The sequence below is a fragment of the Staurois parvus genome, unplaced genomic scaffold (genome assembly GCF_062004578.1).
Source record: "Staurois parvus isolate SC_StPar_1 unplaced genomic scaffold, SC_StPar_1.0 ptg000182l, whole genome shotgun sequence".
In the NCBI taxonomy this organism is placed as follows: domain Eukaryota; kingdom Metazoa; phylum Chordata; class Amphibia; order Anura; family Ranidae; genus Staurois; species Staurois parvus.
In genome coordinates this window covers 3,005,620-3,027,975 of record NW_028317978.1, presented here as the reverse complement: position 1 = coordinate 3,027,975, position 22,356 = coordinate 3,005,620, and the positions used below count along the sequence as shown (strand labels likewise).

Sequence of the window (22,356 nt, the reverse complement as noted above, 5' to 3'; positions counted from 1 at the left end):
CCATTAGAAGTGGGTGGATGCAGGGAGGTGGTATATCCTAATGGTGGGCATACCACACACTTTTTCTGGCAGGCTGCATAAAAAAAAAAAAAACATATCATATGCACCCAACAAGGACCAGCGACGTACTGGTATATCACTGGACTTTGAGTGGTTATACCAGGATGATCATGGTATCGTTTTTTTTTTTCAGCCGGCGATCGACTTTCATGTAAAAGCAATCCTAGTGGCTAATTAGTTGCAGCATTGCTTTTACAAGCAGAGGGAGAAATGCCCCCTCTCCCAGTGCGTTTCACAGCCTTCTCTGGCAGTCCCGTGCCATCGAATGCAGCCGGTGTTTCTGCCAGCTTACCATAGAGCTGATTGGAGATCGGAATGGTGCCAATCATCTCTATAGTCTAAGAAATCGGAAGCTACGAGTATTTCATAACTTCAGTTTTGCAGGATATAAACCGCCATTTGTAAATTGGGAAAGCATCTGATCACACCGATCTTGGTGAGATTAGATAATGTAAGGGCAGAGGAGATATCTACAGTCTGATAGACCCCAGATTTCTCAAAAAAAAAGTATATGACAATGCCCAATGAAGTTATAGGGGATATTTGCATTTCCTGTGATAGCATTAAAAGTGATAAAAAAAAAAATGAATGGACATTTTAAAAATAATTAAAATCAAAATAACTTTAAAAAAAAAAGGACCCTGCCCCCAACACCCCCACTCAAAGCCCAAAACGCTCGAGCGTTAACCACATGCCAGTGTGTAAACAGCAGTTGCACCATGCATGTGAGGTATCGCCGCGAACGTCAGATTAAGGGCAGTAATTCTAGCACTAGACCACCTCTGTAAATCTAAAATGGTATAGTGTAAAGGCTTTTAAAGCGTTTTGCTGCTGAATAGTTAAAATGTATGCAGTTTGTTGCCATTGCACGGGCATGCGCAGTTTTAAAGTATGTCATGTTTGGTATCTATTTACTCTACATACCATCTTTTATATTTTACCAAATAATTAGCTAATATATTGTGTTTTTGTGCATTAAAAGTAAAAAAAAGTGTATTTTAAAAAAAGAAACTGTGCGTTTGAAAAATTGCTGCGCGAGTACTATGTGACATGAATAAAATGGTGGGTGCAACCATTTTGTTTACTAGTTTGTCTGCTTTACAAAAAATTTTAATGTTTGGAGATTCAAAGTAATTTCCTAGCAAAAAATACTGATTTTCTTTTTCTTTTCAGGTCAACAAAAAGTGTCTGAAAAGGCTTGGTCTTCAGGTGGTTAGAAGAGTGAGTGATGTGTGGCATAAACTTCTAATACTGGGCATAAAATGCCCCCACCCTCCAAAATGACCCCTTTTTGGAAAGTAGACACCCCAAACTATTTGCTGAGAGGCATGTTGAATCAATTTATTGCTCACACATGCCATGGGTACATATGGAATTACACTCCAAAATACATTCCGCTACTTCTCCCGAGAATGGGGGTACCACATGTAAGAGACTTTTTGGCAGTCTAGCTAAGTACAGGACCCCAAAATCCAATAAGCACCTTCAGACTTTTAAATGGCTTTATTTCCTCATTACACTTTCTGACTACCTATTACAGTTTCAGAGTCCCTGAAATGCCAGGGTAGCACCATTTGATAAGCATGGTGAGTATTTTGCAGATCTTGTTTGTTGCCACACATTTTTGGAAAATGAAAAAAGAAAACAAAAATATTTTTTCTTGTCTTTTTTATATTTCAAAACCTTGTGAGAAAAAAATTAGATCTACAAAGTACTCACCATTCCTCTTTTTAAATTCCTTGGGGTGTCTACTTTCCAAAAAGGGGTCATTGGGGGAGGTTGGTGCTATCCTGGCATTTCAGGGCCTCTGAAACTGATAGGTAGTGAGGAAGTTACGCACCTTCCAGCTTTCATTGGATTTCAGTCTTCTGTATGTGGCTAGGCTCCCAAAAAGTCTCACACGTGTGGTATCCCCATACTCGGTAGAAGCAGAAGAATGTTTTTTGGGGTGTAATGCCACATATACCCATGGCTTGTGTGAGCAATATATCATTTAACCACTTCAAGTCCGGACAAATTTACCCCTTTCCTGTCCAGGCCAATTTTCAGCTTTCAGCGCTATCAGCATTTGTTTAAAACAGATAAAGCTTTATTTTTGTGGTATTTATTCACCACTGGGATTTAAATTTTTTTTGCTATATAAATGAAAAAGTCCAAAAATTTTGAATGTTTTTCTTATAAAATTTTGCAAATAAATAATATTTCATCATAAATCTTGGCCAAAATGTATTGTTTTTTTTTAGTAAAAAAAATAACCCAAATTAGTTTATAACCAACAATTATAATTTTAAAAAAAATTTACATTTTTATTTTACTTTTTATATTATTAGTATTATTTTTTTTTTACATACTGTCACCCTAGCAGTACAGTGTCACCATGGAAGATTTTATTTTTTTTCACACTGATTGCTTTTACACCCATTAAGGCTGTAAAAGCAATCATTTCTCCTTCTCTCTGGCTGCATTCTTGCAGCCATTGAGAAATACTGTGTGAGCTGTGATTGGTCACAGCATGTCACATGGTACAAGGCTGTTGTAAATAGCCTTGTACCATGTGACCTCTGTGATCATTCACAGATTTCACACGTAAGCAAAGATGTCAGAAGTGACATCTTGCTTACTACTCTGCATGTGACCACTGATTGGCCAATCAGTGATCACATGATCGGGACCTCTCACAGAGGTCCCGTACAACAATCCGGAGGACACAGCGGGCACCGGATCGCGGTGCTGTATGCTCCCAGGGAGCGCATGCAAGCAGGGGGCAGGGAGACTATTTAGAAACGGCCACCCGCCCCTGCACTGCCGCCATCCGGCCGTTTATATACAATGGCCGGGCAGGAGGTGGTTAAGTAACAACTTTGTGCAAAAAGAAAAAAAAAAAAAGTTTGTCATTTTCCAAATATTTGTAGAAAAAAAAAAATCTTCCATGTATTCAATATGCCTCTCAGCAGATAGCTTAGGGTGTCTACTTTCCAAAAAATATGAGGGATTTTTTCAACATTTTCTATCTTTTTTTTGGTTTATAGCGCAAAAAATAAAAAGCGAACAGGTGATCAAATACCACCAAAAGAAAGCAAAGCTCTATTTTTGTAAAAAAAAAAGGGACATAATTTTCATTTATGTATAGTATTGCATGACCGTGCAATTGTCCGTTAACCTAGTGCAGCGCTGTATAGCAAAAAATGGCGTAAATTGCATTATCTATACCATAGTTTGTAGACACTATAACTTTCACACATGGCAATCAACATACACTAATGGGGATTTTTTTACCAAAGACGTAGTAGAATACATTTTGACCTAAATTTATGACTAACTTTGAGTTTACTATATATTTTTTTAAAGCCAAAAGTAAAAAATATTGTTTTTTTTCTCTAAATTTTCTGTCTTTTTTTGTTAATAGCGCAAAAAAATAAAAAGCGCACGGGTAATCAAATACCACCGAAAGAAAGCTCTATTTGTGTGAAATAAAGGACCTAAATTTAGTTTGGGTACAGCATTGCATGACCGCACAATTACCAGTTGAAATAGTGCAGCGCAGAATAGCGAAAAAAAAAAAAAAAAAAGGCCTGGTCAGGAAGGGGGGTAAATCCTCAGGAGGGCAAGTGGTTAAAATTCTGGTCAATGAAATAAACGCTTAAGCCCCAAATGCTGCTAAACGTGTCTAAACTGTTTGGAAAACAAATGCAGTTTATGTGAGTTTTCAATGCTGATTTTCAGATGTAACGAGAAACAGCATTTACAATAAACCAGTGTGTGTGTGATGCCTTAAAGTGGTATTAAAAACAAAAACAAATGTAATATAATGCAGTTTACCAATCCTTAATTGTGGTGGCTACATTTTTTATTTCATTTTTTTTTTCTTTCGTTTCACCTGGTGTTCTGGCTAGTACCACACTTCCTGTCTGAGGGTGTCTCCACTCTGGATGGAGGAGCAACAGAGACACCTCTGAAGAGCAATACTGTAAATCTGTGGATAGGGTAGTGTTGAATGCACTAGCAGATTTAGATGGATTTGACTTGCATATTAAAGGTAAACTCGAACACATTTTACAGTGGAGCTCCAAACCCCCAAAAATCCTGTAGCTGCTGACTTTTCATTCCAGGACACTTACCTGACTTTTCATTTCATTCAAGGACACTTACCTGTCAAGGGATCCAGCGATGTCCTCACCCGAACCGATTCTTCTATCATCTTCGGGTGCAGGTGCCAGCATCTTCAGTAAGGGAAACCAGCAGTGCAGCCTTGCGGTTTCGCAGCTGGTTTCATACTGCACATGCATGAAGCATGCAGCACTTTGTAAATGGTCCTGCAGTTTTCTGGGACCGGTGAAATGTCCCAGAAGGCTGCGGGGGGAAGGAGGGGGACTCAGAACTTTTGGCTCAGACCGCCACGGTGCATCTGACCAGAAGTGGGAGTGGGTACCTGTCAACCCCCCCCCCCCCCCCCAAAAGGGATGTAAACACCTTTTGGGTGAAGCTCCCCTGTAAGCAGTTACAACATTTTTCCCATTTGGAATAAAGGTTTTACATAAAAGTATGACCATTGTAAGGGTCAGTGTTAAATGGTTTGTCTCAACCCTGTGTCACTGTTGACAGATTGGCCATTTAATCTATGTGAAAAAATAAGACTTACTGACTGGATCACCAGGTGGAAAAAACCCTAAAAAAAAAAAAAAAAAAAAAAAAACTAAATAAATGCCTCCACCACATCTAAGAATTGGGAAGCTGTAATATAATAAACGTTTGTGTTTTTGGTTTTTAATACTGCTATAATTTACTTGAAAAGACTGATATCCTTGACGTTTGACCTTCGTTGCACTAGTTGTTAGTATATGGTTTATTGCACGTTTATGAACATCTGTCAGTTTTTCAAATTATCTGCCTTTGTATGTGTGGTCAACACATGCTCTGTAATATACACTTTTGTATATTTCTTGGATTCACCAAGAAATCTCATTAACTTCCTAGGAATTCTGCCTGTAGTATCCGGATCACATTGAGAGATGAAGGTTTTACTTGATCATGTAACCGCTTTTGAACATTTTGTTTCCCCAGACATGAGGGTGAAACTCTTCTGAATTCAGATTGCCTACTTCATGGAAAATGTGTTGCCTAAAATTTCAGATCAGATTTATTTAGTATAAAATCAAAAAAAAAATTGGAACTAAGCAAAAAAGCTCTTTAAATGCAAAGCCTCAGGCTCCCACTGCTGTCAATCATAGCCAATGAGGAGGGGGAGGGGCAGAGCCACGATCTGTGTGTCTGACACACACAGGCAACTTGCTTGCTCTGGGGGCACTCAGCAGGGGAGAGGGGCCAGTGGTTCCAAGAAGAGGAGGATTGGTGCTTCTCTGTGCAAAACCATTACACAGAGCAGGTAAGTATGACCTGTTTAAAAAAAAAAAGTTAACCTTTTAGTATCACTTTAACTGTTCTTAAATGGTAATGTTTCTAAGTCACATGTGAAGAATGTATGAGCAGCCCATGGGTAGGAGGACCGGAGTCCTTTTTTGAAAGATAAAATTTAAAGTGTTACTAAACCCACAACAGTAAAATCAGTCTGTATATGCAGTAAAGCATGCTTGTTATACTCACTGTGGAACCTAAGGGGTTAATCTTCCATATTGTGTAAAAAGGATGTTTGCTCCTCTCTTCTCTGATCCTCCCCTTCTTCCAGTGTCTCCTAAATATCCCCTGATAGAACAGAGGATTGGGGTAAGCTGCACATGCTCAGTTTGGTGTGTATTGCTAAAGAGGTTTTTGGGTTTTGTTTTGTTTTTTTGCGAGAGTGCATGTGATCAGCACAGGGCCAATCAGCGCTATCCAGACAGGTCAGGGGTTCTGCATCCTACAGGAGAATGAAATCCTCCTACAAGCTGTAACCAGTGCTTTGCTGGACGCTGATAGAGCAGTCTTGTGACTTCTAACTGCTGATGAAAAAAGGTGTTTAGCAGTTTATATTTACTAAAATACTTGAATTTCCATGTTCTGTGTACTGTGGGAGACCAGATATAGTGAATGCAGGGTGCTGAGTTTTGTAACTATTTAATATCCCAAACCTTTGAGGGGATGTCCTGCTAATTGGAAATTTCAGTTTAGGCCTGGGTCACACTAGCTTGATTTCTACAAAATCCCGACAGTGGAAATCGCTTATTTTTCAGTGGTGCCTGTTCATATCAGTGCGGCTCAGCACGGAGCAATTTTGGAAAAGGTTCCTGCTCTGCAATTCCAGTGCAATTTTGGACCCACAGACTTCCATGGAAAAGCACAGAAGTCACATGTACATGCGATTTGATGCAATCCTGATGCAACTTTGAAGCATTTTCATTTGTTTTAACCCTCAACTCTCCAACCAGGGACTTCCTTGCTCCCTCAACTCTACTCTCAGACTTTTTCTTGCTTCTGCCAGACACACTGCTTGTCAGACTGCAGGAAAGATGCAGGCAAGAGGCAGGAGAGATGTGCTTGACAATAAGGATATCCTATGCCTTGTTTGTGAGCAACCACAGATTTGACACCAGGGACCCCAACTACAAGGACCAGGGAAAGCAAGACAGAGCCTGGCTGATTGCCTGCATATAATTTGATGACTACGATACTTTCACAGCCTTAGGGTCTTTTGTACATTTGCTTTCTTATGTGTTTAGTGGCTGATGGCATTCTTTCATGCAGCCAGCAATTACCTGTGTGATGGTGATTTGATGTACACAAAGTGATCTGGAACTACAAGAGACAGTGTCACCTTGCGTATGAACATTTTGTCAAAAATATCCTTTGTTGCATGTGCAAGTTGACAGTGTGACACAGATAAGTGTATGTATTCACCTTGTTTATTATATGGATGTGTAATTGAAGACCTTTTTCCTATGTACATGGAAGTCATTACACATAACCCAGAACTGGCCCCTCTTCCCTATTTGCGAAGACTGAATGAATCAAATACTTGCGCTTCCTCCTCCTCTTCTTCAATCAATGCTGCAGCACTTGCCATAACGACTGCTGCTATAACCAACGACAGAACTTGACTGCTAACCACCACACAACACAGCCAGCCCAGGAAGTAAAAGGGAAGATGATGATATTACTTTTGGAAGTGAGAACATTGCTCCTTAGAATATCTAGGTGTACAGCAGAAGCTTGAATGTTTTTGGGGAGCCTGCACCTTCCAGGGAGCACCCAGTATAAGGAAATTGGAAGGAGATCTTCAGTGTTGTAAATGAGCTCTTGTATTAATAACTTTCCTTAATATACTTGATTGACTGGGTATGCAGTTTTTTGGTCATATGTTTATTTTTTTCCGGGAATTGAACTTTCAGGAAATGTTGATCAAGCCTTACACGCTCTAACTTGTTAATTTTAGCCAAATGAGCATTTGAAATACAAAACCTGTACAAGTTTTCGTGTGTGTGTGTTAGTGTGTTACAAGTGCTAAGGATGGATGCATTTTTGTGATGCAGTCAGTGCCAGATATATTTTCAGCTGTGAAATTGCGATGGTATCTGTCAAACAGATGTGTTCTATATGCTGTATACAGTGGCAGAATTTAAGAATACTGGAGCAGCTGTGCAGGGTAACCAATCAGCTTCTGTCTTCAGTTTGTTCAATTTAGCTTGGAAAATAAAAGAGAGACGCTGATTGGTTGCCATGCACATCTGCTCATGTTTCTGGCTGTTCCAATTTTAGACCATTCCCCTGTTTGATTTAGTCAACAGTAACCCAATGTGCCTTCTTAAAGGTCATTACTGTAAGAATTTATGGGTAACACAGCAAAACATATGTTCTTGCACTATACACAGGGAAGTGTAATTGCATTTTAACGTTTTAATATGCAGTTAGCCCCCCTATTTTCAGAAAATTGAGCAATACACTTGGTCTCTTCTTAGGCCACCTTATTTTGAGGCAGTGACCCACCAAGGGTCAATGTTAAAACAAAAATCTAGATACCATTCTATCAGTGCCAGACTAACTGTATGCATCATTCCTTGTAAGACTCGGTTTACATCGTTGCCTTGCAAGAATACACACATTATTGTGCCTGCTGCACGCTTTGGCAATATGGTGACTTTAATTTCTCCAGGAATTGTATATTTTTGCATACTTAAATTGGGCCAGCTTGGTAAGTATGCATATGTAATACCTCTTCGGCCTCTTTGGAAGCTGTAAATCACTGTAGTAGTCTGAGCTACTAAAGCGATGGCTGCAATCTTTTGGATGCCATGCTGACCAGCTGCTATTCCTGCAAGGTAACCGCAGGTAGTTGCTTGCACGGCACAGCTGCCATTCAGAGAAAGCCTTGCGTTTTTCTTAATGAGTGCAAAGTGTTCTTTGATTGGATTAAATTGAGAGGAGAGAAGTTGATGTCACGATCCCCGACTCGTCCAAAGGCTGCTTTTGCCCTGCTTATTTGAGAAAAATGCGTGGTATTTTCTGACTTGCTGCTGTGCTGATTGACCCCCAGAAGTGATGTTCGGTTTCTACTTCCTGCTAAGGCATTTTTTCTCTTCTCCCCACCAAGTGATTGCAATGGTTGTCAACTTCAGTTGGTTGTAGTTTGGCAGACATTAGTCAAATGTAAGTTGTGGTTTTTTTTTTTTTGTTTTTTTTTCTACTACTTCTGGGCAGTAAACTACTATACCAATCTGATTTGCTTTAAATTTGAGTAACAAATTAAATACAATACAAATGTGGAAGCTGAATCTAACCTTCCTGCTTTAAGGGTTTTAATCTGGGCTGTATATTCATTTTGAAGTAACTCTCGACCTGAAAACTAAATTCTTTTACCAAGCAGTTTCATTCCAGTGGTTTGCATGAAGGAATTTTTAGGTTGTAGGAATGTTGGTTGGAAACGGATAACCTCAGCTACATTTATAAAGTGTCTTTTGACTGGAAAACCGGTTTCTCCTGTGGTTTAGTGGTGGCAGTGGATCTGGTGCAAAATGTCTCCCATTGTGTGTTTTTGAAATGAATTGTTAATGTGTATGTTGTGCTGATGCTGTGGTTTCTGTCTTTTGTAGGTGGATCATGCCAAAGTTCTGCACTACATAGGAGCAGGGGTTGCCTTCCCAACCAGTATGATGTTCATTTTTTTCCAGTGTATCCTGACATATCGCATGGCACACACTTACTGGAACTGGTGGGCTGGACATGTACGCTGTGTTCTTACATTATTTGGGCTGGTCATTTTAGTGCTCAGTATCCTTTTATATGCTGTCAGTAAAAATTTCAGATGATTTTCTTTGAAAAACAAATTAACTTAAAAATGGTAAGTTTGAGCTGCATTTTCCAGAATGTTTCATGAACAAATATAACAAATAATAATTATTGCAGTTTTACTTTTTGTGACTTTGATGTTCCACATTTTTGTATAAGTAAAAGTATTTGCAAATTAGCCACTAAAAAAGTTCTACTATATATTTATCTGAACTTATTTCTTTGCATCAAGCAAATCTGTGCTTTGTTCAGCAGCACATACAATCATGCCTTTTGCTCCTGGTAAGGAAGAAAATACCCTGTACTTAATGGAGGAGTGAGTTTCATTATCCTCTCATGTAACAATGCTGTTTGTTCCAGAGCTGTCACCATAGGAATGGTGACCTAGTCTAAAGTCCTGTGCCAGCTCCGACTAGAGTGATTTCAGAGCTTTTGCATGGCTTGTTTTCCTAGCTTTGAACAGCTGAATGGACCAAGGGAGCGTAAACACAGAGTTTTATACAGCTCTGACAGTGGGCACATGTGTTAGTGAAAGAAATAGTATATTTAGATCAGCTTGATTAAAGTATTTTAAAGTTAAATTAAATCTTTTAAAGACTTTGTAAGTACAGACAAATAGTTGTTGATGGGCCAGGAATTAAAAAAAAAGTGTATCAACCAAACATTTCATATTCCTTATATGTGCCTGTGGTACCATGTACTTGTATGAAAAAAGTATCCTGTTCTCCTTGTATTGCTTTTATTGTGTGAAATCCCTGGTGTTCTGGTCAGTCCCTCTGTGTTCATATTTAAAAAAAAAAAAAAAAAAAAAAAACTGACCACACTAGGCATGAGAGCACGGCGTGGTCAGTTTTCTAGCCGTACTGAGAGCTCAGTCTGCTCTCTTCCAATGATCGGACTTGTTCTGGCACAGGGTGGGAGGTTCATGGACCTCTGGACTGTCGGACAAATGAGTCCACAAATTGATTCTGTTGAACTACATAATAGAATTTCACTTCTATCCACCAGACAATTTCTGTCTTTCCAATCTTCATCTTTTTCTGCCTTGCCTACAGACTCTTTAAGGGGCGGTACAGGATCTGCCCCTCCAAGGAGTGGAAACCCCGGTTCTGGGCCTGGAAAGATTTTAGGGATTTTACTTCAACCTGTTAACGGTTCTGAAGAAGGAAAGCGTTCATTCGAGTATGGACCACAAGGCCCTGAATGATTTTGTGAAAGTTCAGATGTTCGAGATGGAATCCCTCTGCTTCATGGTGGCCTCTCTTCAACAGGGGGATTTCCAGCCTCCATAGACATCAAAGGTGCATATTTACAGGTTTCCATGTTTGCTGGGCACCAGCACTTTCTGTGCTTTGTGGTCAGGGGCACCCATTATCAGTTTTTGCCATTCCTTTTTGACCTGGCTTCCTCTCCCTGGGTGTTTACCAAGGTGCTGGCTCTGGCCCTAACATGACAGCGGTGGATTGCCGTGATAGGCTACCTGGACAACATCTTCCTGTGAATGGAGCCTCATTCTGCGCTGATGGACAACATTGCAATCACCATGCGTACTCTGCGGGTCTTCAGCTGGGTGTTGAACCTCAAGAAGTCGGCTCGTACCCCGACCAGGTGTCTGGAATATTTGGGAATAACTCACAACTTAGGGTGGTCCAAGGCTGTTCCTCCCACTGGACAAATTTTGGAAACTCTGGGCTGCAGCCTGGCTGTTGCTGTCCCGTAGGTGGTCGTCTCTGCACTTTTCGATGCAGGTTCTGGGCCTCATGGTGACAGTTAGGTCCATATATACAGTGGATATAAAATGTCTACGCACCCTTGTTGAAATGTCAGGTTTATGTGATGTATGTAAACAAAATTAGGCACATAATATAATGGATATGGGCTGAAAGTGCACACTCTCAGGTTTAATTTGAGGGTATGTACATCCAAATTGGAGGAAGGGTTTAGAAATTACAGCTCTCAAGAGTAGCCACCCCCCCTCTTCTTCCTTTTTTTTTTTTTTCTTTTTTCAAGGGACCAAAAGTAATTGGACAATTGAATCAAAAGATGTTTCATGGCCAGGTGTGGGCTACTCCTTTGTTATTTCCTCATCAATTAAGCAGGTAAAAGGTCTGGAGTTGATTCTAAGTGTGGTATTTGCAATTGAAATCTATTGCTGTAAACCTACATCATGCGTTCAAAGGAGCTGTCCATGCAAGTGAAACAGGCCATTGTAAGGCTTCAAAAACTAAACAAATCCATCAGAGAGATGGCATTAGGAGTGGCCAAATCAACAGTTTGGTACCTTCTGAGGAAAGAAGAATGCACTGGTGAGCTCAGCAACATAAAAAGGCATGGACGTCCATGGACGACAACCGTGGTGGATGATCGCAGGATCCTTTCTATGGTAAAGAAAAGCCCATTCACAACATCCAGACAAGTGAATGACACAAGGTGCAAACCATTCATAAGCCTGAAGAATAGAAAAGCCAGAATAGAGTTTGCCAAAAAAAAAAATCTAAAAAAGCCAGACGATTTCTGGAAAAGCATTCTTTGGATGAAACTAAGATTAATCTGTACCAGAATGACAGGAAGAAAAGTGTGGAGAAGGCTTTGAACCGCTCATGATCCAAAGCACACAACGTCATCTGTAAAACATTGTGGAGGCAGTTTGATATCATGGGCATGCATGGCTGTGACAGAAAACCAAAGCGGCCCGATGAATTCTGCAGTGTTTAGAGAGATACTGTCAGCCCAGATTCAGCCAAATGCAGCAAAGTTGATTGGACAGCGCTTCACAGTACACATGGACAATGATCCAAAACACACTGCAAAAGCAACTCACTCACCTGATCTCAATCCAATTGAGCATGTATTTCATTTGCTGAAGTCAAAACTAAAGGCAGAAAGACCCACAAAGAACAACTGAAGACAGCTGCAGTTAGAGCCTGGCAAAGCATCAGAAAGGAGGAAACCTAGTCTTTGGTAATGTTCATGGGTTCCAGACTAAAGGCAGTCATTGCCAGTAAAGGATTCTCAACAAAATATTAAAAATGAACATTTTTTTTATGATTACATTCGAGCCCCTGAAAATAGAGGGACTGTGTATAAAAATGTTAGCAGTTCCTAAAATTTGTACTTTAATATTTATGGTCAACCCCTTGAATTAAAGCTGAAAGTCTGCACTTCAAATTAATTTGGATTGTTTCATTTTGATTATTCTGGTGGCATACAGAGCCAAAAGTATGAAAATTGTGCCTGTGTCCAAATATATATGGACCTAACTGTACGTAGTTCCACACTAGAGTCCTACAAAAGGAAATTTTATCCAAATGGGACAACTCTCCCCTGTCCTTGGACCCCCAGATCCGCATGGGACGTTTGGCCAGGGCTTCCCTGCTTTGGTGACTTTTGTCTCTGACCTTTGAAGCTGGGAGGGCTTTTCTTCCTCTTCATTGGACTGAAGTCACAACAGATACCAGCCTGTCCGACTGGGTGGTGATAGGGAGTTCTGGGTCTGAGACTGGCCCAGGGCCATTGGATGCCAGAAGAGTGTTTGCAACCTCTCAATCTCCTTAAGCTGCAGGCGATCAGACTTGGTCTACCTCATTGGACGGAGCTTCTGCTCCCTAACCAGTCAGTCAACGCTATGTTGGTGACCTATGTCAATCATCAGGGTGGGAGAAGGAGCTCAGCATAAGCGCTGGATGTTTCATACATTCTTCAGTGGAGGAACTTCATGTGCTGGCTCTCTTTACCGTTTACATTCTGGATGTAGAAAACTGACCTTATCAGACGAGAGTGGTTGCTGCACCCAGGCATGTTTCATGAGATCTGTGTGCACACAGACCAAGACCAGCTAGTTTTCTGTGTCAACAGGATAATGTTAACATTCATGCCACAAGCAAGGGATCCCCTGGCAAATGTAATAGACGTGCAGGTGATGTCGTGGAGCCATTATTTCCTCAACTTTCTGTTCAAGCTTCTCCCTCATCTGTTGCGCAGAATAAAGGCTGAAGGGATTCTGCTCATTCTAGTGGCTCCAGATTAGCCTCAGAGATCTTGGTATGCTGACATGGTACAGCTGGATGCAGATGTCCACTGGTAATTTCCTCTGTGAGAAATTCTTTTTTCCCAAAGTCAGATTTTCTTTTTCACCTTTACCGTTGCTGGCTTTAATGACATGGTTATTAAAAGCTAGGTCTTGAGAGACAGGTGGTTGACAGACTTGGTGATTCAGACAATGCTGCAGGCCTGTAAATCCCACTTCTCGGAGGATCTACTATCTTTCTTGGAAGGCTTGCATTTCATGGTGCAAGGCTGCAAATTTGTACCCTCATACCTTCTGTGTTTCGGATCAAGAACTTGCTCCGGCAGGGTGTGGATCAGAACTTGGCTTTGAGCACCATTAAGGGCCAGGTTTATGCCCATTGAGCATCATTAAGGGCCAGGTTTCTGCCCTTGAGATTTTTTTTTTTTAATCGTTGGTCACACACTCCTTGATTCATACAAAAGGGGTTCAGAATGTGGCTCCTCCAGTGCGAACTTATCACTGTGGTAGCCGAGCTGAAAGTTCGAGTTGCCAAACGTCAGCCACCAAACCTTAATGACTTGGAGAGGATCTGCCAAGAGGAGTGGGCCAAAATCCCTCCTGAGATGTGTGCAAACCTGTTGGCCCACTACAGGAAACGTCTGACCTCTGTGATTGTCAACAAAGGATTTGCCACCAAGTACGAAGTCACATTTTGTAAAGGGGATCAAATACTTATTTCCCTCTTGAACATGCAAATCCGTGCATAATTTGTTAGACATGCATTTCTTTTGAACTTTTTGTTGCTATTCTGTCTGTCAGTGTCACAATGCACCTACCATTTGATTTCTAGACTGATCATTTCTTTGTGAGTGGGCAAACATTCAAAATCAGCAGGGGAGCAAATCCTTCTTTCCTTCACTGTAAGTGGCTCAGAAAATGATTAAACTGAGGTTAAGCATAACCGAGAATTCAGCACGTAGATAGTTTGTCTCCTAGAAAATAGTTTTTGAATTAACAGTTTTACAGTTACACACTTCTGAGAAACAGCAGGTCATGCCAGATGTGATGCAATTCGCAGGATTTGTTCTTGCGATGTGGCTAGCATTTGGGATCATGGACAGTGACATACCCTTTCTTTTTTATTTTATATATTTTTTTTTTTATAAATGACAATGTTTAAGTTTTTCAAAGAATAACAACACTTTGCATAACGTATTACATTTTAACAAAAAGCAGGTCAAGTACATATGTTAAGAATACAACACCAAAGCAGCTTCAGTAAGGCACAATTTGGCACACACAGCAATCATATGGCATGTAATAAGGATTGCAGTGTGTGCATCGGTTTGACTGCATTAGCACAATACATCTAGCTTTGTAACTAATGACTAGTAGGATGTGCATTTTCTCAAGGTTGCAGGATAAAAGCTGCAAATACACCATCTGCCAAAGAGTACAATAAAAGCGTGACCTGAATAATACTGATAAGTGTGCATTGCAAAGTGTGCTAAATGGAAAGCAAAAAAGAACCAGTAGAATTCAAGAAATAAGAAATTAAAGACACAGTGATATAGAGCTTAGATGTTCCGATTAGGGTAGTAGTTAGAAAAATTTTTTCCAACGGGCGTTAACAGGGCGCAAGGGGGTAAGTGATCTCCCATTACATAGTTTCCATATGGTGCCAAGGTCCCCAAACTGCATTGTGTTTGTTTAGGGTATTATATATTCATGCTGATAAGGACTTCATAAGTTCAGCATCTTCGATTCTAGCATAGAGATTCACCAATGTTTTGGGTTTTTTTCCAGTGGAGAGCCACCAAGCATTGTGGTGCCGTCAGTCACAACCCATTTTTGGCAGTTTTAGAGTGGGGGGGGAGGGAGGGGACAGTCCAGAAGGAAGAATTTAAGAGTGATGGGAATGGTCTTGTCACATAGCTGTTTCAGCAAATAACCTGATCGCTAGTAAGGAATAGGCTGGCAGTGCCAATATATGTGAATCAAAGAGCCATGGTCATGGTGAGCTCTCCAACAACGATCACTTGACGTAGGATAAATTGCGTGACGGACCACTGGTCTCATATATCAAAAATTAGGACTTTTTTTTTTTTAGTTTTTCTTGTACAATGTACAAATGGAACTCTTTGCAGCCTGAGACCTGCCATGCCTCCAGGGCCAGTTCCCCACTCAATATCCTCTTCCATTTTATGCATATAGGAATGTTTTTTCCCCTTACTGTGGAAGGAAGACTGCATTTAGCAGTTTGTAAATATCTGAAATTAGGCCTTTCTGCGAGGGACCTGAAAGGACCAATCTCTCAAAGGGTGTCAACTTACAAAATTGGAGAGTAGTAGTGAGGGATTGGGCATAATAGGATTTCAACTACTACTTCGAGCATATTTTGGTTACTTGCAAAAATACTATCTCTAAGATTATTAAATGGTAGTATTTTTCTGGTCGTTGGGTCCACTAGTTGGCCAAACAGAAACTATTTCTCTGACATCCACAAATGGGACATCACAGAAGTTAATCTATCCTTCACTTTAGGGTTAAAAACAAATGTCATTTCATTATGTTATATTTGGGCTTTAATATCTTCCATGTGGTTCGGAGGTGTGACATACTATGTAGGAGGGCAGAAGGAGCTACCATGGCATCAGCATTCCATAATAACTTGTTAGGATGAACTGGCACGAACCAGAGATTCCTCTATCTCCGTCCAGGCAAATACAATGGACCAAGACACTAATGCCTGCAAGTGACTCGCATAATAGTATTTCAACGAATTGAGCAGCGCCAGCCTGCCATTGTTCCAGAATGCAAATAATTTCATTCATACTGCGTGATATTCTGTCTTGTTCTCCCATATAAAGTTCAATATGTGTGTTTTTGGAGTTTTATGAGGCGATGTGCCGGGACTGGGATAACATCCCCTTTCTTTTGTATTCGCATCAGGGAAATCATTTGGAAAAAATATTTTCTGAGATTTGTCCAGCAGTTTGGTTGGATGATGAGAATAGAAAGGTCTTGGAGTACCTTAAAATGTAAGCAGTGCTATTGCACTGACCACCGGAAGGGGGGGGGGGGTAAAACGAGGAGGGGTTACATAGCACCACTACTGAGCATCAATACAGGATGGGGGATATGGTTAACCGCACTGGAACTGACACAAATGCTGGGAGGCTGTTATTGCAATCACTGACAACAATATTGGCAGTTGTCAGTGGTTGCTTTAACAGACAATTATGTATGGTTCAAATCAAACCTCACCGCACCAAAGAGGTGCAGGACCCTTTTTTGGGTCCGCACTAGAATCGAATCACATGGGTATTCACACCTATACTATCCAATTCTGCACATCGCACCGCGTTTTGCGGACTGATTTTCGGAGGGTGTTACCATACACACCCGCATCCGTTCGCATGAACGGGGTGCGATTCTGATGCGGTGCGGAATTCGCACAGAAAATGCTGCAAATTCCGCACCGCATCAATGTGAACCCAGCCTAAAACTGATGAATAATAAACATTCAGACCTTGTTCATAGTTTGGTAGTTGTGTGGTTAGAGTTTCCACAGTTCTAGATCAGATATATAGTACTGTAAGGCTGACCAAACAGTGTCTGATTTTCTAGAAGACTGATAATATCTCTTGGCGGCTTGTTTTGCAGACTTACTCTTGAAAAGATGTGACTACTTAGGTCACATAAGCAGTGAGTTGCAGCTTACCTCTCTTAGGTAGCCCATTAATTTTTTTTTTTTTTTTTTATTCGACCATCGAGTTGAATGTAAGAAAAAAAATGGACTTTTTTTCCCCACATTTACACTTTTGAGGTGGATGATGGAATCCTTCCCACTAATCTTTTTGCATTCTAAAAGCAGGGAGACTTCCCCAGCCATCAGAATACAATAGCTGGTTGAACAAAAAATTATTCATGTAGGGGCTGCCTAAGAGCCAGCAGCGGTTATCGAGCGGTTAATATCGGACTGGGTGGTTGTATTGAAGCCATTTGGTCCCTGCTGAACCAGCCAAATTTTGATCCATGTATTGCCTAGCTTTATTTCTCACAGCTAATCAATCTCTCTTCCTTGTGACTGTTTACTGTATATTCATTACTGTGGGTGAACAAAGCTGTCATTTATACACAGCATGAATGAGTATCAGATCAGCAGTAGTGTGCACAGGGGACAGATGTGTTTTTAACTTCCCAATTTCATGCCTTTATTAGTGGGTGCGTTGCATTTGCTTCACTGTCTTAATTCACTGGTTAAGATATATTGTCTGTGTTAGGCTCCCCACACATTTTGCAATCTAACTGTACAATCTCCTTTAGAGCTGTCTAAATTGTATTGCAAGACTATGACTGATTGGATAAAGATTGATGGGGTAGCTTACTTAAGTCCTCATGTGGCCTTTCTTGAGGAGTGTTTTTTTTTTTTTTTTTTTTTTCCTGCAACCCTCCCATACAAGCCACATTTGTGGAGAATTTGTGATTATTGTTGTCATATGCACACAATGACCACTCTTTGTTATACATTCCTGCAACTGCTTCACAGTTGCTGTAGGCCTCTTGGTAGCCTCTGTGACCAGTTTTCTCCTGTTTCTTTGATCCAGTTTGGAGTGACGTCCTGATCCAGGGAGAGTCTGTGTTGTACCAAATACCTTCCACTTCTTAATAAGACTTCACTGTGCTTCTAGGCATTGATCAAGCGTTTGAAAAAATTTTTGTATCCATCTCCTGACATGTGCCTGTCCACAACTTTATCCCGGAGATCTTTTGACAGTGCCTTGCAAAATGACCACAGCTGATCACAGTTAAGTCAGATGGCTTTGTGTGCCATTGAGAAGGTAATTGGCTACACCTGGTTGAGTTTATAAGTGGAGGGGGGGTGATCCTTTTTCCAACTCTGCGATTCTCTGTTTGAATTTGTTTTTCCTGACTTGTTGATTTTATCTCTTTCACTTGGATGTTTTAAGTTGCACTGAGTAAATACAGCTGAATAAAACAAAAAACTTTATCTGCATTCATTTCAGGCTGCAAAGCAACAAAATGTGCTTACTTTAACCACTAGGGGACCGCCCGCAGTACATATACTGCTACAAGGCTGCCCCTGTGTCAGTCACCAGGTCCCTGCTGGTGTTTACCCACCGGAGCCCGGCAATTGCCAGGAAACACTGACTGGGAGGAAGGCTGCATTGTTTTCAATGGAGCTCTCCTCCCTGTCAGTTTTCAGCACATTGTTCGGGATTGCTGATCAATTGCTAAAAAAACATCAGATTTGATTTCAATATGGTATGGTATTTCAGTATGGTATTCCAATGATGGGATGCGATTCCTCCCACTGACACCAATGATGGGGCACGATTCCTCCCACTGACACCAATGATGGGGCACGATTCCTCCCACTGACACTGATGAAGTACTATTCCTCCCACTGACACTAATGAGGGGGCACTATCCCTCCCACTGACACCAATGATGGTGCCCCATCATTAGTGTCAGTGTGTGAGGAATAGTGTCCCATCATTAGTGTCAGTGGGAGGAATAGTGTCCCATCATTAGTGTCAGTGGGAGGAATAGTACTTCGTCAGTGGGAGGAATAGTACTTCATCAGTGTCAGTGGGAGAAATAGTGCCCCATCATTGGTGTCAGTGGGAAGAATCGTGCCCCATCATTGGTGTCAGTGGGAGGAATAGTGCCCCATCATTTGTGTCAGAGCGACGAATCGTGCCCCATCATTGGTATCAGTGGCAGGAATAGTGCCCCATCATTGGTATCAGTGGCAGGAATAGTGCCCCATCATTGGTATCAGTGGGAGGAATAGTGCTCCATCATTGGTATCAGTGGGAGGAATAGTGCTCCATCATTGGTATCAGTGGGAGGAATAGTGCTCCATCATTGGTATCAGTGGGAGGAATAGTGCTCCATCATTGGTATCAGTGGGAGGAATAGTGCTCCATCATTGGTATCAGTGGGAGGAATAGTGCTCCATCGTTGGTATCAGTGGCAGGAATAGTGCCCCGTCGTTGGTGTCAGTGGGAGGAATAGTGCCCCGTCGTTGGTGTCAGTGGGAGGAATAGTGTCCCGTCGTTGGTGTCAGTGGGAGGAATAGTGTCCCAACATTGGTGTCAGTGGGAGGAATAGTACCCCATCATTGGTGTCAGTGGGGGGGTGGGAATAGTGCCCCATCGTTGGTGTCAGTGGGAGGAATAATGCCCCATCATTAGTATCAGTGACACCAATGATGGGGCACTATTCCTCCCACTGACACCAATGACACTTGCTGACCCCTGTTCCAGTATGGTGCTGCTGCAGCCAGCATATGTGGTTGCAGCAGCACCTCTGCACGGCACACTTACCGGCCGCTCCCTCACGCGATTTTCGCGGGGCCGCTTGGCTCCGCCTCCTTGCTGGTGATTGGCCGCCTGTGTGCCTTTCCTGAGCTACAGTTCTGGCAGCCAATCAACGGTGAGGAGGCGGAGCCGAGCGGCCGAACTGAATGAAGGAGCAGCCGCGCTACCTGGACTGGATTGTTGTGGGAGCCAGGTAAGAAACAACAGCCCAATGCCCAGCCCTGTACTTAGTGTCCCTTCCATCGGAAGGGGGAGGGGGGGCGGCGGCACCGCGCCACCCCCCTAAAAAGTGCCGCCCTGACACCAAGTGTCAGCATGCCATATACCGGCATATAAGACGACCCCCAACTTTTGAGAAGATTTTCAAGGGTTAGAAAGTCGTCTTATACGCCGGAAAATACGGTATATATACCGCCATTTGTAAACACCATAACTTTCACGCCAACTAATTAATTACATTTTGTTTTACTGTTTTATAGCAAAAAGTCCAAAATATAGTTTTTTCTCTCAAAATTGTCGGTCTTTTTTTTCACCGAAAGCTCAATTCGTCAGGAAAAAAGGACGTACATTTCATTTTGGTGCAGCTTTGCATGATCGCGCAATTGTCCATTAAAATAACGCAGCGCCATAACACAAACCGCTTATGTAACCGCTTCCTGACCACCCTATAGCAGAAATACTGCTATTTATTTTCGTCAGATTGCCCGTACACCAGTAATGACATTTAACCCCTTGATTGCCAGGAACACGCTCATACACAATAAACCTCCATTACTAGTATAGTGTCTGAACGGATCAATAGCTTTGATCAGATCAGCATTATATCAGCGTTCACATTAGTATAGCATCCCCAAAAATGCAGCGTTAGCGGGATCAGCCCCGGCACCTGCGTTTAGCCCCTATGATCCCCCCCTTCTCCCCCAGCAAGTGCAGTGTCAGTAGGTCACTGTCACTTGATACATTGCACACAAAACCACAGTGTTCGCAGAATCAGGCCTGATCTCTGTTCGCACTTGCCGGTAAGTTTTGATGACTCTCATATGCAGCAGAGTGCCAGTACTAGTGCTGCTTTACGTTTTGGTGAACTGGCGAGCACCAGTGGCTTAGTACATCCTGGTCTTTCACATACCAGCACTGCAGTATCACTTGGTGACGTCGCAAGTCCCATAAGTGCAGTACAAGCTGATGCAATGGCGAGCACAAGTATTGTCCCGCAACCACCAAGAATTCGCACACAGGCCCGCAGAGCCCCTAGTATCCTTCCGGATGTGCTTGCAATTCCCGATTGGCAGCCCACAAATTATGCAGCACCCGTACTTCCCCCATTCACTGCCCAACCCAGAATTCAGGTGGAAACCGCAAATTTAACTATTCTCCTTGAGCTGTTTTTCATGGAATATCTGTATGCATTGATTGTGGATCAAATTAATTTATATGCACAACAATTTATCACCGCCAACCCAAATTCAAACCTTGCCAGACCATTCACATGGAAACTCATTATGGTTTCCGAATTAAAAAATTTTTTGAACATAGCCCTCAACATGGGCATTACTAAAGAAATGAATTGCGGTTGTATTGGTCCACAGACCCGATTCATCATATGCCCATGTTCTTTGCTGCCATGGCCAGGCAACGACAATACACTGTCGTCCTTAAGGTGACTGTGAATTTGACCGGCTCCACAAAATTCAGCCCCTCGTAAATCACCTTGCATTCAAACAATTTCTCCCCAGCAAGCTTGCCATATATGGGTCAAGATGTAGAAGACCTTTGAGAGGGCAACAGGCTATACTTATAAGTTTCAGATTTACGAGGGAAAAGATAGTCAAGTGGAGCCCCCCGGATGCCCAGACTACATGGGGAGTAGTGGCAAGATAGTTTAGGACTTGGTGTCAATCCTTTTTCCATATGGGGTACTACTTATATGTGGACAATTTCGTATTCAAGCGTGCCACTATTTAGACATGTGCACAATCTTGGAACTAGTGCATGTGGCACCGCGCGACCTAATGTGTGCCCACCAATAGAAGTGGGTAGATGCAGGGCGGTATATGGGCATGCACAGTTTTAAAGCATGTCATGTTTGGTATCTATTTAAACTTGTTGGCACAAGTTTTTGGAAATTGAAGAAAGAAAACAAAAACATATTTTTTTTCTTTTCCTTTTTTATATTTCAAAACCTTGTGAGAGAAAATGAGATCTGCAAAATACTCACAATGCCTCCTTTTTAAATTCCTTGGGATGTCTACTTTCCAAAAAGGGGTCATTTGGGGTTTTTTTTGTCATTTTCCAGAAACTTGTCAAAGAAAAAAAAACAATTCTTCCATGGACTCAATATGCCTCTCAACAGATAGCTTAGGGTGTCTACTTTCCGAAAAGGGGTCATTTGGGGGGTGTCTGTACTATCCTGGTATTTTAGCACCTCAAAAAATGTGATAGGCAGTCAGAAAGTAAAAGCGGTGTAAATTCCATTATCTATACCATAGTTTGTAGATGCTATAACTTTCACAAAGCAATATATACTTATTGGGATCTTTTTTTAACCAAAAACCTGTAGCAGAATACATTTTGGCCTAAATTTATGACGAAATTTTAGTTTTTTTGGATATTTTTTATAACCGAAATTAAAAAATATTGTTAATTTTTTTTGAAAAAAAAAACCTTTTCCTCCAAAACTTTTTTTGTTTATAGCGCCAAAAAAAAAAAGCGCACAGGTGA

The 22,356-nt window shown here is 41.5% G+C and overlaps 1 protein-coding gene across 4 annotated transcripts in view; it reads left to right on the top strand.

The window, feature by feature from the left end:
• Positions 1–22,356, top strand: part of LOC149462227 (transmembrane protein 150A-like) — a 200,495-nt gene that overhangs the window by 163,312 nt on the left and 14,827 nt on the right. For 2 of the 4 annotated variants that reach the window (XM_089677247.1, XM_089677245.1), the window contains 2 exons: positions 1,234–1,281; positions 9,081–9,258. In XM_089677247.1, the coding sequence (XP_089533373.1) occupies positions 1,234–1,281; positions 9,081–9,258 (226 nt within the window). The remainder of the gene's footprint in view (positions 1–1,233; positions 1,282–9,080; positions 9,259–22,356) is intronic. The other 2 variants (XM_089677248.1, XM_089677246.1) reach the window with 2 other exon arrangements.